The sequence below is a fragment of the Stegodyphus dumicola genome, chromosome 9, assembly GCF_044657685.1.
Source record: "Stegodyphus dumicola isolate Sdum_Otavi_A_Nest chromosome 9, ASM4465768v1".
NCBI classification, from domain to species: Eukaryota; Metazoa; Arthropoda; class Arachnida; order Araneae; family Eresidae; genus Stegodyphus; species Stegodyphus dumicola.
In genome coordinates this window covers 53,043,264-53,065,506 of record NC_140776.1, presented here as the reverse complement: position 1 = coordinate 53,065,506, position 22,243 = coordinate 53,043,264, and the positions used below count along the sequence as shown (strand labels likewise).

At 30.7% G+C, this 22,243-nt stretch overlaps 1 protein-coding gene across 2 annotated transcripts in view; it reads right to left on the bottom strand.

Moving 5' to 3' along the window:
• Stoml2 (stomatin like 2) overlaps positions 1-22,243 on the bottom strand; it is a 140,582-nt gene that overhangs the window by 32,340 nt on the left and 85,999 nt on the right. For both annotated transcript variants that reach the window (XM_035368843.2, XM_085823434.1), the window contains exons 6-9: positions 20,819-20,951; positions 20,627-20,683; positions 18,980-19,072; positions 7,527-7,625 (exon numbers count right to left, since the gene is read on the bottom strand). In XM_035368843.2, coding sequence (XP_035224734.1) covers positions 7,527-7,625; positions 18,980-19,072; positions 20,627-20,683; positions 20,819-20,951 — 382 coding nt within the window. The remainder of the gene's footprint in view (positions 1-7,526; positions 7,626-18,979; positions 19,073-20,626; positions 20,684-20,818; positions 20,952-22,243) is intronic.

The following is a 22,243-nucleotide window of genomic DNA, read 5'->3' as shown; positions in this document are numbered from 1 at the left end:
AGAGAACCAGTAGACTTTTTGGAGCGATGTAACTTAATACAGGAAATATAAACTGTCATCTGTTCCTCCAATATGAGAAAATTTATTCCTCCAGTCATATACTGCTTGACAGAATTATATTGGTAAAGGTTCATGGTTAGAGAGTGTTGGACTCTTCTCTCTTTGCCTTCATACCTACAGATCCCCCACTAAAATTCTTCCATACTCTATTACTGTTTATACCATTCTCACTATACTTTTAATATATATGTAATGATATTTTTAAATCAATTGATTAAATTAAATTCTAATAATATTTCTTAATAATGTGTTGGCGTTTCTCTACCTAAATTGCATCCCTGTTCCTAAATTTTGGCGAAATCCTTTCTTTAGTATAAAATATATTAACCTGTTGGCGCCCGCCAAATCGCCAAAGTAATAAATCTGTCATATTACATAAAGTCCTTAAGAACATTCCTGATGAGAAGATAGCGTCACCTCATTATTTCAATTAATATCGCTGATTGGATGAGCCTCGTGACGCACACATATGTATAAGTAGGGCTGCTGCTCAAGGTACGAGGAGAACGCTTGTGAGATGGATGCTAAAATAAACCTAGCACTTTATATTCCAAAATTTGTCTCATTCTTGTTGCCCCGGCTGCACAAAACAAATAATGTATGAGAAATTACATTTCAGAAAGCCGGTAGGATACCACCTTCAAAGGGATTATCTAAAAAAGAAGATACCCCAAGGATTATACGGATAAAATATTACGCACTTTAGATGAATTTGCCACTGTGCGACTTCTATGTTTCTACATTTTTCTCTAGGCGTTCTTGCTTCAAGAGAATCATCCTTCTGTTACCAGTATTCAGGTATTCTGCAGATTATTTTACATCCATAGAAGCATCCTTCTGGCCCCTGTGATGCGTGATCTGTGTTTCCCTCGAAAGTTCGTCGTTCATCAAATGTGCTCTTACCGTTGACCTACTTTTGGGGATGGAAATCTTTCCCTACGTCTACGCCGTTCTGTGTTGCTCTCGAGAGCTTTGTGCTTGTGTGGTGATTGATTGTGTTTTGCGAAAATCTAATCAAGAGTGCACAAAAATGTGTATTTTCGTGTCGATTTCATCACTCGTATTCTCGTCACAATAAGTCAAATAGAAGCAATTTGTAAAAAGATTGGCGATGCAAATGATATTATTACTATTGAATTATAATTACTGATTTAATAATAGTGCTTTTATTTTGAAAATTTTAAAAAGTATTATTTTGGTATAAATGTATTTTAAATTTGGTATTTAAAGGATGTATTTTGGTTTTAGTATTGTTTTGGGAAAATTTAAAGAGTATTATTTATGAAAGTAAGTTTTATTTATGAAAGTATTATTAGTTTTATTTATGAAAGTATTATTAAGAGAATAATGGCTAATGAAAACATCTCTGATCCTGATGATTCATTAAGGGCAGCTAGCGCTGAACCTGAAACAAGTATAATTCCCTTTGACGCGCAGAATGATATGGATATAAATTCATGGCTTGAGTACTTTAACAAAACTCATTTAGATAAAGATGAAACGTGGAAGCTTAATAATGTAGCTCAATATCTAAAAGGTGTTAGCATATATGTCACTTAGCATATATGTCAAAAACTGCCATAAAATTACTAAATATGTGGAATTAGTCCAAATTTTAAAGGAAAATTTTTTCGACCCCACTTTAACTACGTTTGGTGATTTTGCCAATTACAAATACAATCATAAAGAGGACATAACGCAATATTTTCGCAAAAAATTAGATATTGGTAAAAAATTAAATCTAACTCATGAAATGATCTTGGAGGGTCTGACGGATGGCCTTCCTATAGAATTAGAATCCTTAATGATGATCAACGCACCCTCTGACCCCATCTCTTGGCTTACTCATGTCCATAAGCTTATTAAAATTAGCGAAAATCAACAAATCAAAAGTGCACCTCCCAGATTTGTTACTCCGATTGGGAACAGTCCCCAAGATTACAATCGATTTAATAGAAGTAGAATTTCAGCTTCAAGCTATGAAACTACTGTAAAACAAGATTCTCCTAGACCCAACAATTTCCAACATTTTCAGAGACCAAGTAATTTTTATAATCGGTTCAGGGGTCCAAGATTTACAAGCCATCATAATTATAATTCTCAAAATAGATTGCCATTGCCACCCAGTCCCTGTCGACTTTGCACCCGGAACGGAATCCCAAATGCTTTTCACTGGTTTCAGGTTTGTCCTTTCAGAGGGGAGAGATCTGATACACCTAATGTTACGCCCCTTGCAATAGAACCAACCCCAGAAACCCCTCACAGTAGTTGACTATTAAAGGTGTCGGGATATTTGCCTAATAAGAAACGTCTAGAGTGTGTTGTAGACAGTGGTGCCACCATATCAATAATTTCTTCCAAAACAGCTAGACAATTAAGTTTAAAAGTGCAAAGAGTTAGATCATTTTCAGTAACCCAAACTAAAGGAAAAATAATCTTCAACAAAATATGTTGTATACAAATGAAAATTGGACGGATTAGTAACCAAATTATCTTGTTTGTTCTTGATAATAATTTGAATTATGTAATTTTAGGACTTTATGAATGCAAATTATTTGAGTTGAGTATTGATTGTACTAATTTAAAAATTAAACAGAGAGCTATTGTACTTAATGATGACTGCCATTTTGACAGCCGACCCATATCTCTACACCTCCAACTTCAAGGTGGTACAACAAATGTTTATCCATGTGTTAATAATGATGATGATGTAAGAAATTTTCCAACCTGTAAATCTCGGACTACAAATCCAAAGGAATTAGTTTCTCAGTCTAACATTTATGTGAAAAATCCTGTTTCTAATACTGTCGATAACAAAGAGTATAACTTGGAAAAATTGTTAAATGATTATTCATCTGTGTTTTCTAAAAATAAGTATGATGTAGGAAAAATTAATATTGAACCTCAACGAATTAATTTAAATTCTGATTTGCCTGTATCATTAAGACCTTATAGAACATCCCCTATGGAAGAAGAGGAAATTAAGACCCAAATTGATCAATTATTACAAGCAGGTATAATTAAAGAAAGTTGTAGCCCATATTCGTCCCCCGTGACTTTAGTACTTAAACGTGAGGAAGGTAAGAAAACTAGATTGTGTATAGATTATCGAAAATTGAATTCCCTGGCTAAAACAGATGCAAACCCTCTTCCTCGCATTGACACTTTGTTAGACAAATTAAGTAAAGCAAAAGTATATTCTACAATTGATTTGAGATCTGGTTTCTGGCATACCCCGATTCACCCTGCAGATACTGAGAAATTAGCTTTTTGCACGAATTTTGGATTATTCGAATGGTTAAGACTCCCTTTTGGTTTCAAAAATGCTCCTGCAATTTTTAACATAACAATTAGACGAATATTAACAAAAAATAAAATTAATTTCGCTTGCAGTTACTTTGATGATATAATCGTTTACTCTTCCTCTGAGAAGGAACATTTAGAACATTTAAAAATTTTATTTGAGGTGTTTAAAGTGGAGCATATTAAATTGAATCGAAACAAATGTGTGTTCGCCAGAGATCAGATCACATTTCTTGGCTATGAAATAAAAAATGGTAGAATAATTCCCGATAACCATAATATAGAAGTTATTAAGAAACTTAAAAACCCCAGTAACATCAAAGAGTTACAAAGAGTTTTGGGAAGTGTGAATGTGTGTCATAGATTCATTCCGAATTATGCAACTGTTAGAGCTCCATTAAACAGACTCTTGAAAAAAGATGTCAAGTGGGAATGGGATGACCAATGTCAAAAAGCTTTCGATGAAATGAAAAGAATACTGATTTCCAAACCTGTTTTACAATTGTATGATTCCAGTAGGCCATGTCATGTTTTTGTTGAAGCTTCTCAAACTGCTGTTGGAGCTGTTTTGAAACAACCAGATGAAAATGACGTCCTTCACCCTGTATCATATCATTCCCGAACTTTAAGAAATTACGAGAAAAATTATACGATTACTGAGTTAGAATGTTTGGCCGTAGTAGATGCCCTAGACAAATTCTATTACTATCTGCATGGACAAAAATTTGTTATACATACGGACCATGCGGCCCTCATTTGGCTCAAAAATGTTAAAAATTTAAAAGGAAGACTCTTCCGTTGGTCACTCAAACTAAGTATGTTCAATTATGAAGTAAAGTATCAGAAGGGCTCTACCAATATTGAAGCTGACATGCTTTCTAGACATCCTGTTTCACAGCACCTCCAACATTATGTACATTTACTTGATAGAAATGAATAATCCAACAACAAAAAACTGATGTCGTCTGCGAAAAAAATTACCAAGAGATAAATGATATGATGGTAATTAAGAAAAAGAATTTTTATAAAATTGTAGTACCTAAATCTTTAAGACTAAAATTGTTGAATAAAACCCATGAAAATTTTGGTTACTCGGGAGTTCAAATTATGCTTAACTTAATCACCCCTCAATATTATTGGCCTCATATTAGCGAAGATATCGGAAATTTTGTTAAACATTGTCATACTTGTCAACTTAACAAAAAGAAAAAACAGAAAAAATTTGGTCTTATGCAAGACGTACCCCCAACCGACAAACCTTTCGAATGTCTCTCTATTGACACTGTGGGAGGATTTAATTATTATAATTCTACAAAAAAATATTTACATATAGTTATTGACCATGCAACAAGATATGTCTGGGCTTTTCCCTCTAAAAGTGTAACTTCAGAAACGTATGCCAATTGTCTAAAACAAATATTTCAAATACAAGTCCCCGAAAAAATTCTGAGCGACAGGAATGCAGCCTTCACTTCCTCTAGATTCAAAAAATTTCTTAAAAAGCATAATGTTAAACAACTTTTAACATCTCACCATCCCCAGACGAATGGTAAAGTAAAAAGAGTAAATCAATCAATAGTAAATCGACTAAAATGTAAAGTAAATTCTTCTTCTAAAAAAGTACCATGGACTAAAGTGCTAGAGCAAGTTGTTATTGAATATAACAACTCCCCTCGTACGGTAAGTAAGTTCATCCCAGCATACTTACTATTTGGTAACCTCCCTTTTGAATCTCCAATTGATCAAAATAAATACCCTTCCTTAAATGAAGCAAGGGCTTTAGCAAAGAAAAGAACTATCGAATACCACCGAAAGAATAAAACTAGATATGACATCAGATTTGTAGAATCTAAATTTCAACCTGGAGATTTTGTCCTTTACGAGGAATTCGAATACCCAAATACTAGAAAATTGACTTCACCCTATTCAGGCCCTTATCGGATTATGAATAAATTATCTGAAGTTAATTATGAAATCGACAGGGAAAATTTTTCACACGAAGAAACCAACTGAGATTGTACATGCGTCAAAATTAAGGTTCTATTATCCACCCGAGAACTTTAAATTACATCATGAATAAATCAAAATTTATAAATCAATAAACTATCCATAACCCTTCTTTTAGTTTTCATCCTGTTGTCCCCCTTAATAGTTGATTTATCTCTCAGTGTCTGAAAAGTTTGTCTGCCCTTTTCTTTTACTGGGCTCCTTCAAACTTGAGTTTCAGGTTCAATGCACTTTCCGTGTGGGCAACACTCAATTGAGGCTATACTACAAGTAGAGTACTATACCCTCACATTTCCTTGAGCTCATGTTTTCCTATGTTTGTGTTATAAATTGTAGCAACAGTTGAAAAAGTTAAATTTCAGTTGTTGAAATTTCTGAATTTCATTTTATGTTTCTGCAGCATCGTGTACAAAAAACTGGTATGGATGTTGGAAGTTAAATTTTATTTTGTTATCATTAATAAGAGAAAAATAGAGTGACAAAATATGTTAAAAACCTAGCAAAATGTGTATTTTCAACAAGAGTATAAGAACTCTAGTATCATGACATAAAAACTCAAATGTTTTCAGTGCCAATGCTAATCCATAATTCTAGCGCTAATTAAATGATCCGGAGATCTCCAAAGACCAGTAAAAGACTGAAGATGAGCCTGAATGACAACTCTAATGATTGTACGGACTCATACACAAACTGTGAATGGCATGCCCTAAGATATAAACTTACAAATTCAGTTATATTACTATTTCCTATTGCCGCGTAGCTAACAAGCAATATGTTATTAGTGCTTCATTTGTTCTGCACTTAGTTACTATATTATAATTTCATTCATCATTTATTATATTTTATATACTGTATTAATTATATTCAAATATTTTATGTCATACTTTATGTAAACATTTTGTGTGCCTTGAGGTAAATCCAATCAGTTTTCCTACTCACTTAATTTCCTAATAACTAAATTTTCTGCTCTCACTATCTGGATGTCTTGGGTCGACGGCCGCGACTGCAAGCCTTTTCAGATAGGGGGGGGGGATAATCTGTAATGATATTTTTAAATCAATTGATTAAATTAAATTCTAATAATATTGCTTAATAATGTGTTGGCGATTCTCTACCTAAATTGCATCCCTGTTCCTAAATTTTGGCGAAATCCTTTCTTTAGTATAAAATATATTAACCTGTTGGCGCCCGCCAAATAGCGAAAGTCATAAATCTGTCATATTACATAAAGTCCTTAAGAACACTCCTGATGAGAAGATAGCGTCACCTCGTGATTTCAATTAATATCGCTGATTGGATGAGCCTCGTGACGCACACATATGTATAAGTAGGGCTGCTGCTCAAGGTACGAGGAGAACGCTTGTGAGATGGATGCTAAAATAAACCTAGCACTTTATATTCCAAAATTTGTCTCATTCTTGTTGCCCTGGCTGCACAAAACAAATAATGTATGAGAAATTACATTTCATATATAATATACTTTTAATATATTTCACTTTAACCATTTTAATACTTTTCACTGGTGTGCTTTAAAAAAAATCATCCCTTAATGTAGCACATCATTTTGTATATTCAGGGCTTAAACTTAGCTAGAGTCCAGTTGAGCTATTGCTTAGTTTCGGAGTGAAATTGTAATTCTAACTGAAGCCCCCTCAAAAGACTAGGTGTAGTACTTTATTATTTAACCATTTACTGCTTATTTAACGATTTATTGAACTTTCATTTAGCTTTTTACAGTTTACGAATTTCAATTGTTTTATTTTATTGTTAGTTATTTTATTATTCTAATAATTAATTACTTTATTATTTTAAGTGCTATTTATTTATGTATTTTTGCTCCTCTTTCCTGGTGGTCTTCTGTAGAGATCTGGCACTTCTATTTTAGAAATTAAACCCTTGTTTTGTGTCCTGCATGTTATGCACACAATTCTGAAGTCAGCAGACATTTCATCGACACCTAGAAATTTTGCCTTCATATATCTTTACATTGGCAGTTCACTTAGATGTTCTTACAATATTTTTTAAATTATGTTTTTTAAAAATGCAATTTTCTGCAATGTTGTAATAGCACCTTAAACTACATAAATGTAGCATCATTCATACATAACTATTGTTTAAGTAATGTTAAATTTCATACATTTAAAAGAAAAGCATACCTTGAGCTTTATTTATTTGTTCAGTTTTTTCTGCTTCAGACGCAAGAATCCTAGATCTCTTTTTACCTTCAGCAACATTGATGTCTGCTTCTCTTATACCTAATGAAAAGGTACAATTTTTATTTAATTTATACATGCACAGTACATACTTCTCAGTATATACTATATTAATTCCAACGAAAATAACTTTTTGGCATATTTTTTAATGCAAAGTATAAAAAAAGCCATAGCTTTTCTTAAATAAATAATTTAAATAATAAAACAGTAAGCTTTCAATTGCCCATTTGTATATTCTCTGTGTCAGGTTAGCGTTATCTTTCTCTCTAATCACATTAGTACTTAAAATCAAGAAAAACTTAAGTTTTTAGAAGAAACTTTTAGTTGTTATTACAATGAATTTCATTGCTAAAAGGTAAGAATAAAATTAAAAGCTTAGTGCAAATTTATATCTGAAGAAACTTTATCACCAGCATTGCATTAAAAAAAAAAAAAAAAAAGAAGCATTGAATTCAAAAGTTTTCAAAACTGAAAAGCAGAGAAAACATGAAATGCAGCTGCAAAAAGAAAAGAACACTGACGACTTCCAATTTCATCAGGCTGAAACCTTCTGGATGCACTGACAAGGTACATAAGGCAGTACAACATACATTATACCTTATAAAAATTCCAATTTTTTAAAATTATTAATATTGCATATTTAAAATAACATATATATAAAGCATGTGAGAATTCCATAAATTAAAAAGAACTGTTAAAAAGAAACTGCCAACAGTGATTAGTCTAAAATGCAATATGATGGACCTTTACGTGCATTTTAAAACAATTTTTAATTCAAGTAAATGACTACGTCAGTTTAAAATAAAAATCATCGAATGATTAAAATAATTTCAGAGGAACATAATTCTATACCTAATACAGCCAATTATATCTGACATATGAAGTATTAATAAATAATGTTCCCCCCTCAAACATATTTTAGCCTTTTTCTCAGGCTACTATAGCACTGAATGTTTGCCGACCAGTTAGCATAGCAGTTAGTGATACTGACTGCCATACCAATGGGTCTGGTTTGAATCATGGAGAATGCATGGATGTTTGTAAGCGTACAGAGTTTGTGCAGCAAAGGGGCACTCAAAATACACAGTGATCAGAAGTTGGTGCTAGAGAAAGAGGGGTTGGAGATCCTAGGACAAATAACTAGAGACTTTGCAAGTAACTAGATATTTACATTTTGCAAATAACAATTTGGCTAATACAGGAAAATTATGCAAAATAAAACCTACAATAAATCTCAATTCAAAATAATGAATAATTTTTGTTCAATGATCAACTGGCACCAATTATTTAACAAACATCTTATAAAATCAAATTACTTTTACCTTACACATGCTTTTACATATCAAAAGACAAATGTGTCTGTAGTTTTCAAATGGTCAAAATACATTTAAAAACTACCACTAATTGTAATATCCCTCTTCTTCATCAAAGAAACCTTCCTAGCATGTTGTAGTTCAGAAATGAATTAATAACAGAACCGTCTGTTTGATTACTCTGAGTGAAACAGCAGTCAATTCTTTCAGTTTGGCAGTTCAGTAGCACAAACAACAGTTCAGAAATTGAACTTTTGTTAGTTCTGTATTATAGTAAGTTAATACAAATCTTTCAGAAAAATGTGCAGTATTTGGACATAATTGATGCTGGAATTGTTTCCATTTTGAATGCTCAACCAAGACACAAAATGTAACCGACCTTGTTGGTGTTTATAGCATGCACTCTTGCTAATCAAATCTTAAAGCAAAGAGTTAAATGGCATGTGTTTCCAGTGATACTGCAGGACATTATATAGTAACTTCTGAAAGATGCACTTTGCACATTTTTAACAAAAATTTAAAAGCCTTAAATTTTCAATACCTAATTTTTTTAGAATATTTTTAATATTAATGCTGAAAAAACTCAGTGATATTAGATTAATGATAACTGTGTGAATCCTCTTAATTCTGTAATTCATTTATATTTTCTGTTGTGTAATCCATGTAGAAATAAAATTTACAGATTCACAATAAAAAGTTACAATATTCTAAAAAGCAAGCATGTTCATAACCTGCATTTTCATTCTGGCACTTTATAAAACTTTATCATGCAAAAATCTTGTGCTTTTCAAACCAACATTTTTCCTAGTTTTGTTTTGCAAACTAAGTGTCACATACCCAAATTCTCAGCAAACTAAAAACTTTAGTCAGTGAAGATGTCTTCCAAATATATTTCAGGCTTAAATGAAGTTTATTAAAGTTTCTCCTTTATGTCACTACTTTAGTTTACCAAATTACTGTTAAAGCAAAGAAGAATACTGTAATGTATAACTAAATTTCATCTCATTATGCTGAAAATTAAGACACTGTTTGATAAAATTAATTAGTTTATCCAATTTACATTCATTTTAGCACAAAGAAATTTGAATATTTTTCCAAGGATAAGTTCAGCTCAGTTGTGCATTTTGGGAAAAAATTCTACTTCATGAGAGAGATTAATTTGTGTCCTTTGCTAACGAAGAAATTGCTAAAGCAAGCTCTTCTCATTTGTACACATTTTGGTACATTTTCAAGTACAGCACTTTCATCACCATCAGACGGTTAAATGTCACTTTTCAAAATATATTCATTTAAATCTTACAGAAAAATATGACATTACATATAAGCTTAATATTTACTACATCAAATGAAAAAGGAAATCTCAATTTTAGACATTTACTTGATTTTTTTTAGCACAGCACAATTAATTATCTGTTCTTGCTATACCAAAATACCAAAACAAATATTAAAAATTAGATTTAATTTATATACATATAGTTATAATTTTCAAAATCAAATTTAAGTATTTTTCAGAGAAAAATTATCAGAATTACTAAATCAATTTATACTCTAAATAGATTTTAAAAAAATTAAATTTTGCCAAATCCCTTAATCTCATACATTTATATCCGATAATATTTTTACTACTCATCAAAATTAAAAGACATTCACAGAAACAGAGAATTTAACTATTACTTACTGAAAAATGATTGAAAATAATTTGTACAAATGTATTTAACATAAATTACCAAGCCTACCAGTTCATTAATTTTAAGATAGGATGTCAAAATTATAAAATTTAAAAGCGAAGGAAAATTAACTTTTTGTAACTAATCTTTAATAATTAATTTGCATAAATTAATTAATTTGTAACTAATCTTTAATGATTAATTAATATTTTGTAACTAATCTTTCTTTAATATGATATATGGTCACTTCAGACAAAAATATAAATCTGAAATTTTGATATCATACAATTTGCAAAACTGTTTGTCAAGCCATACGAAATCAGGTACCACTTTTATAAGTGCATTTTTCAGATTTCCGGCTATGGAGGCATTTAATCATGAATCAGTTTAGTGGCCTGTGGTATATCCCACATTCAATCAATCATGTTCAAGTGTGTTCAACTTACATAAGCCAGACAATCCATTTGATTGATGTCTTCTGTTTCCATGTATTCTGACAACAGAGATATTCAATGCATAAACATATCTATTGGCAAAATATCTGGGGCAACAGCACCTTTAATTATTCCTTACATGGGATTCTAAAACTTGTCATCATGACAGACTGGTTACACTTCTCCATCAAAAACAAGCAGCTTGCTGTAATGATTTTTTGATAATTCCACCCCAAACTATGAAACTGCTTCCAGGCAAATGGGATTTTTATAAATAAAGGAAGGCAAGTTGTGTATTTCTGAATACCTCCACATAAAGGGAACATCTGGAAACAAAAACTTTGAACATCTGAAATCAAAATTCAGACTACATTTGGACAGGTAATAAATCATGGTCCCATTCCTTCTGGCTCCACTGAACCACAACTTAAGCACCTGCCTTTGAAAGATGAAGTGAATGAAAAGCAAATGATTATGTTTCTTGCATAAAGGGCAAAGTGCATTTATTTGTGTTTGTACTCCCCCAATGAGCCTATCAATTAACTGCCACTTCACTTGAATAATGCCTTTGAATAATAACTTTCTGACCACAGTACAAAAGTCATGAAAACACAGAATTTGATTTAAAGAAAATCGTAAATGAAATGATAAATTGGAAATGGAATCATAAATTGACGGAAAAATAGTGATTGCCACATTAATGTACCTCAAAATCTTTAATGTTGAAGTGATAAAAATGTCCCCATGTATATGTGAGATAAATAGTGAACATACTACTCATGGATCCACAGTCGGTGTTAATGAATGCTGAACATTTTTAGAAACTGCATCAACATTAAAATTTTACACATCTGAATTTCAGTGCATGTATATTGAGCAACATGCTGTCAATCACCTACCCTTTGCACAGAAATCCAATTTTGCGCTCAACTGCAGGTAATTAACAAGCATAATTAAATCATACACACTGGCTAAAAACTAATCAATGATCATATTTTTTTCTTTCAGATTCTTCTTTGACTAGCAATGTATATAATAATGTTTACACAATTTAATATGCAAACTTACCATATTGGCAGTTGATAATTTCATTTAACAAGTTAAATTCTTTTACATGGGGATTATTTAATCACAAGTATTTGCTTATAAGAAGGAATACGTTTATGAATGACTTTCTAAACAATACTGGCTTATATTCATGTTAAAAATAAATAAAACCATAAAAACTTCATATAGCAAATCTATTCAGCTGTCATATATAAAACACAGAGCTTTGGCAGGTGTGATGGCTGCCTCTCAGAGGATTAGCAGGACTTAAAACAGAAGGGCTAGCTCATAGAGCGTTTCCCCCTGAAACAGGCAGTGGGGAGTGATGATGTAGCAATGATGCCACTGAACGCAGAGATGCAATAGACAACATAGAAATTAGCCTTTTAAATTTGAAGAACCAGTGTTTAAAATGAGCTGTGTGTGAAAGGTAGCTATAATTTGGAAGAGACAATGTTACTGCAGTATGCATTTTACACTGAACATTAAAAAATTTAATAGTACTTACTCAATTTTAAAATAGATAAAATGCACTACTCTTAGCATAAATTCCCCCCCTTTTTTTTATTTTTTTATTTGCAGGGATTTTTTTTTTTTTTTTCTTTCTTTAAATGCCAGTTTGTTTCTAATCATTTCTTTATCTGCATGTTAACTAAGAAAACTGTACTACTGCTTCTAAGATAACTATAATTAGAGCTATTTAAAATTAATAAAAAAAAACCTTAAATTGGCATAGTATGGCAAATGTATGGTTATATATGGCAAAATTTCTGCTAATCTAAGTTTGAGTTTCAGCCTAATTGTAAATTTTACATTGGCATATTTTTCTCCCGATTCAATATAATAACATATATATTTTTTTAATAATTTTGTAACTTAGGCTTAACATCAATATTTCATTTAAATAAATACATGTAAAATTGTTATCTTAATTTAGACAAAACAACTTTACTCACAGTACCTAAAATAACTATTTAATTTTTCAAAAGTGGGGGTTAAGGGGGCAGGTCTTCTTATGTCATTTACTTTAATATTATACTTTATATATATTTTATCTAGAATGCTAAGCTAGCACAAAATCGAATCAATAATAACAGAGGATACAATAAAAATAACTGTAACAATAACTTAATTAGTTCTCATTTGAAATATGCTTTACGCTATTAACTTCTAAAATGTCATCTAGAAATATTTCAAATCAAAACATATTATATATGCTTACTTGTACAGTCGCAATGCAACTACAAGTTGTTGAAACATTATTTATTGGCTGCCACATTCGAAGCAATCCATTTTTTTTTTTGCCTTTTGGGTTACTTTTCTTTGGGGAAAAAACATATGCACTCTGAAAAATAAACGAATTGCTCACTCTGAAAAATAAACGAATTGCTTCTCTGTTAACTTCAGGATAATGTTTCTCCAGTTTATTAATTAAAGAGCCAATTACATGCTTCCCTTTATAGTACGTTGTACCATGAACTGCACAAAATATGTTTTCAAACTCATAAACTGTATTCATCCATGAATGAGAAGGTGTAGTCAAACCTCCTAAGGACAATAATTTAATCCATTCTGAATTAAATATTGGTTCATCAGCACTGTTTTTAGATATTGTTCCCAATGATGGGTCTTTGTCTTGCACACGATAGGCAATATAACCTGAAACATACGTTAATGCATCTTTTTCGGCTGTCGAAAATTGTCTGCCAGAATTCAATTCTAATTCCAAGCATAGGAGAAGGTTCTTCTATGAAATCCAAATCATCAATAGTATTTAATGAAAAAGCATCTTCCTCCTCAGTTTTCAAAGCCCTTTCAAGTATTTCTGATGTTAAATATGAATCAATATTTCTTTCTTTAGTCATGCATACTTCTGAAGATAAAATTTGGCAGCTTATTAGCGAGTATTAATTGCTTTAAGTGGCGTATAACTTCACTAGGTGATGGATGGTCATTAAACCTACCGAGCCCTCAAATCTGACTAAAGAGACTTTCAAGTGCATCCTGAGTTAATCTAGAGGTTAAAATGTATTTAGCATCATACGATGATTTCAAATCCTGGTGTAGGCCAAAAAGATAATTTATTGAAATTATTATTCCTTTTTGGAAAGGCAGTAAGCTGGCTTTTCCCTGAACTCTTAATCCACCAATGGCTTTCTTCATTAATTCCAAAACTTGAATTTGTTTTTCCTGATGTTCATTTTATCCAAATGCTGCTTTAAGTATTTTATCTGAAGGAGGGTATGTTTTGGTACTATTCATAATATCGAAAAAATTGTCGATTAACTCAAAGAAGTCGGATGCTTTCTTATTTCCTGTGAGTATACCTTTTGTGGTAGTTCTTGAAAATAATGTTTTCGCTGGAGCGACTTTTTGTCTCTCATTTCCCTTGACCATTAAATAAGTTGGTTTTAGTTTGTGACACAATTTAATTTTTCCTGAATCTTTATTTAAAACCTCTTTTATAATATCAACATTTAAAACAGTTCCATCTTCTAAAACAAATCCTTTATTTAAAAAGTGGTTTCTCAATAATTAGAGGCAGTGCGCTAAATCTGCAAAAACCCATATTTTTTTCATTTGCAATACTGGATTTGGAAACTGAGAACTATTAATCAAAATCTGTAACTCTTTCCACAAAGTACTAGATCCTCCTAAATCAGACACTACTGCTTTCACTTCTACTCCAGATGATTGAATATGTCTTATGAGTGAAAAAAGAAGTTCTTTCTTCATTGGAGTGTTAAAATAAAAAAATATTGGTTGTTTCCACTGTGAAATGAGACCTCTGATTAAAACAAACTGCACTTTTTGAAAAGGACCGAGAATTTGGTCCAGTTTAGAGTCATAGCAGAGTTTAGAATTTATGTGCATGTCGTCGAAACTGAGAACGCATATTTTTTCTACAGAATTCAAATATTCGCATCGTCCCTTCATTACAGCAAGAACATCACTCTGAATTCCTGGACTACATGAAAATTTAGCACACCATCTCTTTAATGTGCTAGAGCTAGGTAAAAGAATTCCCATTTTTTCTTTCCAAAAATCATAGCTTTTAAATGACAGAGCTCTAATGACAATGCAATGTGAAATATCTTCACTAGTCCACTGATTTTTTCCTTCTTTTCTAGCAATGCATTAATCTGCATCTTTGTAAAAATATGCTTTAGACGTTTTTCCAAATTCTCCGATCTGTGCTGTTTTTGCCTAAATTTCGCTGTTTGTGATTTTAATTTCTGAATTTCCGATACAAATTTCTTTCTAGATGTCGTCCACCTTCTTTGTCACTGAGCAAACATTCTAAAATTTTTCTTTTCTCTATTTTTCAATATTTTATTACAATTTTCTAAGGATATTATTTTGTTCTTCAAATTATCAATAATTCTTGTTTATCTTTACACTTAGGGCATTCAGGGATGTTGTCACATACGGTATTGTCACTTGTGAGTTTTATTTCAAAATCATTCACATTTGATTTATTATTGTCAGCTTCAATTTCATTCTTGGCCTCAAAATAAATTTTCTTTGGGCTTAATTCGTGTAGTCTTTCGAAAGCACTCTGCAGTAGTTTTCTTTTCAAATGTATCGCATTTAAAAAGTTTCTTTTGCGGCAATCCAAGCAAGCGATTTCTCATGTCATCTTCATAATCACTGCACAGAAAATGTTCGCTGCAAATTCTTGCGTTTTTCACATTAATAGAATCCTGTCTTCAACATTTATGTATCCGTTCTTTCGTCAAAAGCAAATTGTCGTTGGGGAAAGCATGAAATACAATATCTCTTCCTTTCGTAACTGAATGAAACTACAGTTTTAAAGGCGCGAAATCAGAGCAGGTGCAACACAGACACGTCAGATTACTTCCAGTTCTTCCCCTCCATGAGGCTCGCGTCGGCGAGGAGTCGAACAAAGGAACGACCTAGCCCTTCTATTTATCCCTGGAGGATTAGTGCCTAGCTAGGCTGCTGTAATGTATACATCACAGTTACACAGAATGAAATGTAAATATTTCCAATTCTAATAGATGGCACCCTACATACATGGTACCAAGATAAATGAGAATTATGATGCCTGAACTTTGACCTCAAACTGTTTCATTTGATTCTGAAGAGGGATTCAGTAATGTAAACATGCATGCTGGTTTTTTTATGCACATGTGTTTTTGTTTATGTTTCTTTCAGTGGCTTTAGGGAAGAGTATCTCACCTTAGTACAGTTTTTACTTCGCCAAAGCCCCGACGAGTTCGGATTAAAGACATTTGACTGCATAAGCCTAAACATTAGTACTAATCCTTTTGAGTTATTTGGAACTAAGAACTTGCTAAAGAAAACATTAAATTTAAAGAAATAACTGACACAGAATTTCACAATTTTGAAGCTTACTAAGAATTTCGAAAAGATGTAAAGAAACAAAGATTTAAGAACAGGAAGTGATCAGCATCTCACATAATGGAACTCTTGTCAGTTTAGTTTTAAAAAAAAATCGAAGATGTGAGATGAATGATGTTATGTTAAATATGTATTAAGGTTTATTTTTTACTTGTAAAAATCGTATTTATCATTAAATTTGTTTCATTTTCAGATGAACTGTGACTTATTCACAACAAACAAAAACTACATACAGTATATATGTATGTGATAATTTCAAAACACAGTCGTGATGTCTGAGTGGTAGGCGAGAGGAAGGAATTGATACCAAACTAAAGTCAGATACTAATCTTTATTTCTAGATTTTCTTTCTTTCTAGGCACACTAGAATAATTCCTCAGACAATATAGTCTTTAATCATAACAATTACGATATACTTATATACATTGGTTTTTTAGAAATTAAGATGCAGGCATTTTAGAGAAGCGAAGCAGGGAGATTTTAACAAAATAGAGGCTAGCAGAATAATGATGCAATTATTGTGCCAAGAGAATTTACACCAAGTCTGAGGTATAAGTAGAGCTAATCTTCAATTAGTTCATATTAATTTTAGCTACCTTTTTCGTGCAGTGTTACATGTATAATGTAGAAAAATCTTGAATTCGGGAGAACAGATAAATTTAGGGGAAGAGCACCAAATCTAGAAATGTTAATTTTGAGATCGCCAAGTATTTTTAAAAGCAGCTATCATATTTTGTTATATCTTACATACCCCCCTTTCAAAAGAAAGATCAAGAAAGCAGGGTGGCTTAATAAATTAGCAAAAACAGAAAATTTAGTATATGAAAAAAGATATGAGTAGCATCAAGGCCATAGCCTGCAAGTTTACTTATGCCCCGTCATGATTCATGATCTTTCTTATATAGAGATTATGTAATACTTAAATAACTAATTTACAATTATTGCAATAATAATATAATTTCTAAATAAACTAACTAATAAATTAAGACAAATATAATTTTAACAGTCCTTTAGTCCTTTTGGGAAAATGTCCAACGTCTTTTTGAATGTCCAATAAAAACTGTTTAAGAAGTCTCTTTATGAAAATAGTTCCACCAGGTAAATGTTCAAAGTTCACTAAAAGTCTTTCAAAGTAATTGTTCACATGTTTTTCATAAAGTAAATGTTCACTAACAAGTCTTTCAAATTTTTGTTGATGAAAATATTTCCATTATAATACATATCGAGTTGTCAGCTTTCATATAGTTTCAGATTTAGTAAAATACAGCTTTCATATTTAGTGAAATTCATATTCAGTGAAATGAACTTTTATATTAAGTAAAATATAATACTTAATTTTACAATTAAATAAATTGTTATTGAGGATACACATACTTAATGCAACAAAAATTAAATATAAAAAAATAATATAATGGACAATAATATTTTGACAATTAATTTGGCATGTCCTCTTCAAAAAAAAAATCAACGTAGCATCTTGCTGGTGGTTGGGGGATGCCTAAGTACAATAGATAAAAAAAACCTCCATTTCTTAAAAAATGGTAACTGGTTTTAGGCATTGTACAATTATCATTCTTGCAAAAATATTTCATATTACTCAATAATACATTATACAAAATTAAGACAAATAACTTGCATAATCAAGTTAAAGTATTTTTAAATTTTGCAAAAAAATATTAAATATTACCCTACAATAAGAAAGAAAATAAAAATTTTGTTTTAAAACTGATTGTGTGTGCGTGGCACTTCTGTGCCCAACTATGGCCATGAGATTGACTTGGGTTTTTCTATACTCTTTGCCAGTAATGATATTATCTATGAAGAATTATTCTAGCATGCCTGGAAATCTTGATATAAAGATAATTGGCTGAATTTAGTTTGGTATCAACTCCTTCCTCTCGCCTACAACTTTCGAAATTATGACATAAGTAAAATGATGGCAGTTGTAGGATATATGCAAGGTAGAGGATAGCAGAATAATGATGTAGTTATTGTGCCAAGAGTATTTATACCATATCTGAGGTATAAGTAGGTAATATTAGTATTGGTTAATATTAGTTTCAGTTACCTTTTTTAAGTGGTGTTACAGAACGTAGAAAAATCTCAAATTTGGAAGAACACAAATTTAGGGGGAGAGCACCAAATATAGAAATGTTAATTTTGAGATCAACAATTATTTTTAAAGCAGCTATCACATTTTGTTACATCTTACATATTCTATTCTGCTTCGTATTCTAATTTTTATATACTGTATTTGACGGCATATAAGACGCACCGGCATATAAAACGCACCCTTATTTAGACGGCCACACACAAGGGAAAAAAGTTTCAATAGCGTGGTTTCTTTTAGTTCTCACGTTTCGTAACAGCCAAATAAACAATTATTGAATGCAATTACCTTCACATATAAAACTGTCCTTCACGTATAAGACGCAGGTAACTTTTTTGAGACCAAATTTAGGAAAGAAAGTGCATCTTATATGCCGCCAAATACGGTAATACACAGAGAGAGAGAAACATCATTAACTAAATCTCAAATATATAATGACCTTCAGATTCTAAAATTGCAGCTCGTTTCTTCCTTTCAGCTTCTACCTGCATTTGCATGGCTTCATTTACTCTCTGAGGCAATTTAATATCCCCTGTAATTGAAAGGATACTATCAACAGATCTTTTAAATAACAACACAGAATAAAAACTTTGCTTTTAAAAGAGAAAAAATTTACTCATTTTTTTTTTCTGAAAAATGGTCATAACTGAACACAAATCTGCTTTCCCATTTGGTCCAATAAATTTAATTAAATCTATACATAAATATGCCCATACTTTTTTCTGAAACCTTAATTTAAAGAAACTACTATGCAAACCTGAGAACACACAGTTACTTTGTATCACTCTCCTAAAATATCATGCACATAATTTTAAACTTTTATTTTCCATTTTCTATATAACTTTCAATCTAATGTACATTAAACTTTTCAGTAATAAACCATTATTAACACAGATTGTGAAAACTATTGTAGCAATAATCCTAAGCTTCTGTGGCATAAAATTTATAAAACAAAAATTAATTAGATGTATTCTTGATACACAGCAATACTCCAAACCAAAAATCATTAGACATGTCCTTGAGAGGGAGCAAAGAGGAAGAACGCACTTATAAATCAAATAACTTAATTTTTTTTTTATGTTATATACTAAAAAGAAACATACCTTCACTCTAAAATAACAACTTAATGACATACACTGCTTTCAGCACAGTTTAAATCAAGTACATGCTCTTTTCTTGATACATGACTCTTATTCTTTTGTCAATTAAAAGATATTGAAATTGTCTTAGAATATAAAATGGATATTATCGATGAACTAATATATATTTAAGATTACATTTTTAGTTTCAATGCTAAAAGTTGCAATAATCAATATTTTTTCTTCTTTTTTTCTTTCTTTTTTTTTTTTTTTTTTAAGTTGGGCTTTATAATTATTATACAAAAAGAGTAGTACTATTTAATTTATATTAATTATATTTTGTACCAATAAGTAACATATGTAATTGAAAATCTGCCACATCCCATAAAATCTAATGCATTTTGATAGTTTTTAAAAATACACCTTCTGGCCATTTCACACCAAAGTATTAAATAATAATAATCAGATTCTGACTAAATTGATCCATTCTATGATGAAAACAGTTATAATGTTATATGTAATTTTTCCATATACAAAGTACAAAGGAAGTGCAAAAATTTTTATGCGAATAAAAAAATACAAAATTTATAAAAAAATATTGAAAATGTCATATTTGAGGATATTTTATTGTAATATGCTTAACTCATTAATGGCTGACAAGTTAAATGTAATTTAAAACAACATTAATGAAGGTTTGGGGAATTTTGCAATAATATTTTTTATACAAAAATTACACTTCATTATGAAAATTTGCATTTCTACAAGTGGTCTGATTTTTCAAGGTGTTTTTTAAATTCAGTAACTTTCCCAAACTCTCACTGTCCATTAAAAAACTGCTATCACAAATGTATGTAAACGACCTTGCTCTCACAAACACATAATTTAAAAAGTCAGCAACTCCAACATAAAAAAATAAAGCAAAGAGAAAAGTTTAAAACATTCCTTATTTTTTCATTGAATTAGCACTATGGACAACATAAAATAAACATATAATAAAAACAACTCACTTATTTCATATCGTAAGCAATCAATACCCCATGCACTACTGGCTTTATTTATTGCATCTATAAAATAAGGAACAATCAAAATGTTTCCAAGAATGTGAAAGGACTATTACAAATATATGTAAAGTAAAACTGCAGTGAATTTTTTATTAAAGATTAAAACACTCTTTATTAAAGAAAAAAAAGGAAAATTACCAACTATGGCTATGTTTAATGACTCTCTTTCCCTGAAAACACTGTCTAAGGAGATTTTGCCAAGCTCAGATCGCATTGTAGTCTGTGCTAACTGTGTTACAGCAAATTCAGGATCTTCAACTCCATAACTAGCCTAAATTCATTAAGAGAAACTAGAAGTCAAAGTAAAAGTGTATACTCAATAATTTATAAATAACCAAACTTTTCTAAATTGCTTGCATTATAATGCAATAACCACACAGAAGCAGAAGTCGATTTAAGAATTTCAAATATGATAGAATTAAACAAAAAAATTAATACAATAATCCCCAAACCTCAGACAAGAATTTATTTTGTATTTCCAGAATATAATACAGTACTTTTCAGTAGAACAAATCATTTATAAAAATATGCTCATTACCAACACTTTTATATTTTTATGGCTATATTTGCTCTTCATTTTCAATAGAACAAATCATTTATAAAAAGATACTTATTATTAAAACTTTCATATTTCTTATGGCTATGTTTGCTGTTCATTGGGAAACTTATTACTAATTATTAGTTATTCATATTGACTGTACCAAGAAATTATGTGGAAGAATTGATCTCAGTGAAGATGTTAATATAGCAATTTGACTAGCCAATGGCTATATACAGCATAAATTCTTTCAATAGCATGACTGGAAACATAAAATAGTTCAAAACATTATAAAATCCTGATTTTTGATAACATATTTGAAACCCAAAATATTAGAACAGGTGTCAAAAGTTAAGATAATCTACCAACTGCACACTGTTACAGTAAGCTTTTATTTGGAAAAAAAAAATATATATATATATATAAAGTTTAGACATACATCTGTTTCAAAATTAAACCAAAATGAGGAGAAATATTATAATTTTCAGAAAATTATAAATTTAATTTTCTTAAATGTAAATGTAATCATAAAACCATGACCAAAATAAATTTTAACAAAGGAGCCAGAAAGAATCACTAAGATGATGAAAATTGACAATTTAAAAATGCTTGCTTTCGCATACAATCCTAATTGAAATATCCAACAAAATTAACCACGACTGAGAATAAATTCTAATTATCCATCATATATTAAATCTAAATTATTCATATGAAATTCTACTTTTTTCCCCTTCAATACAAAAGTTCAGATTTTTTCTTCAACAAGGCTTCTACATCATTCATCCCAGTATTTTACTTTCTTAATCTTTTTTTTATTTCTTCCTTAGCTTGCACTTTCATTAATGGCTAACCCTTAACCTGATCCCTTAACATATGAATCCTAGTTAAGCTCTTCTTGGCTGCAGTTAAGTAACATCTGCTGCCATTATTGAATAACACTTATGTGACTCTTCATAAATCGTAACAAACATTTAAATCCAGATATAATAATTAGATTATTTAGTGTTCATTTACTATACAAATTC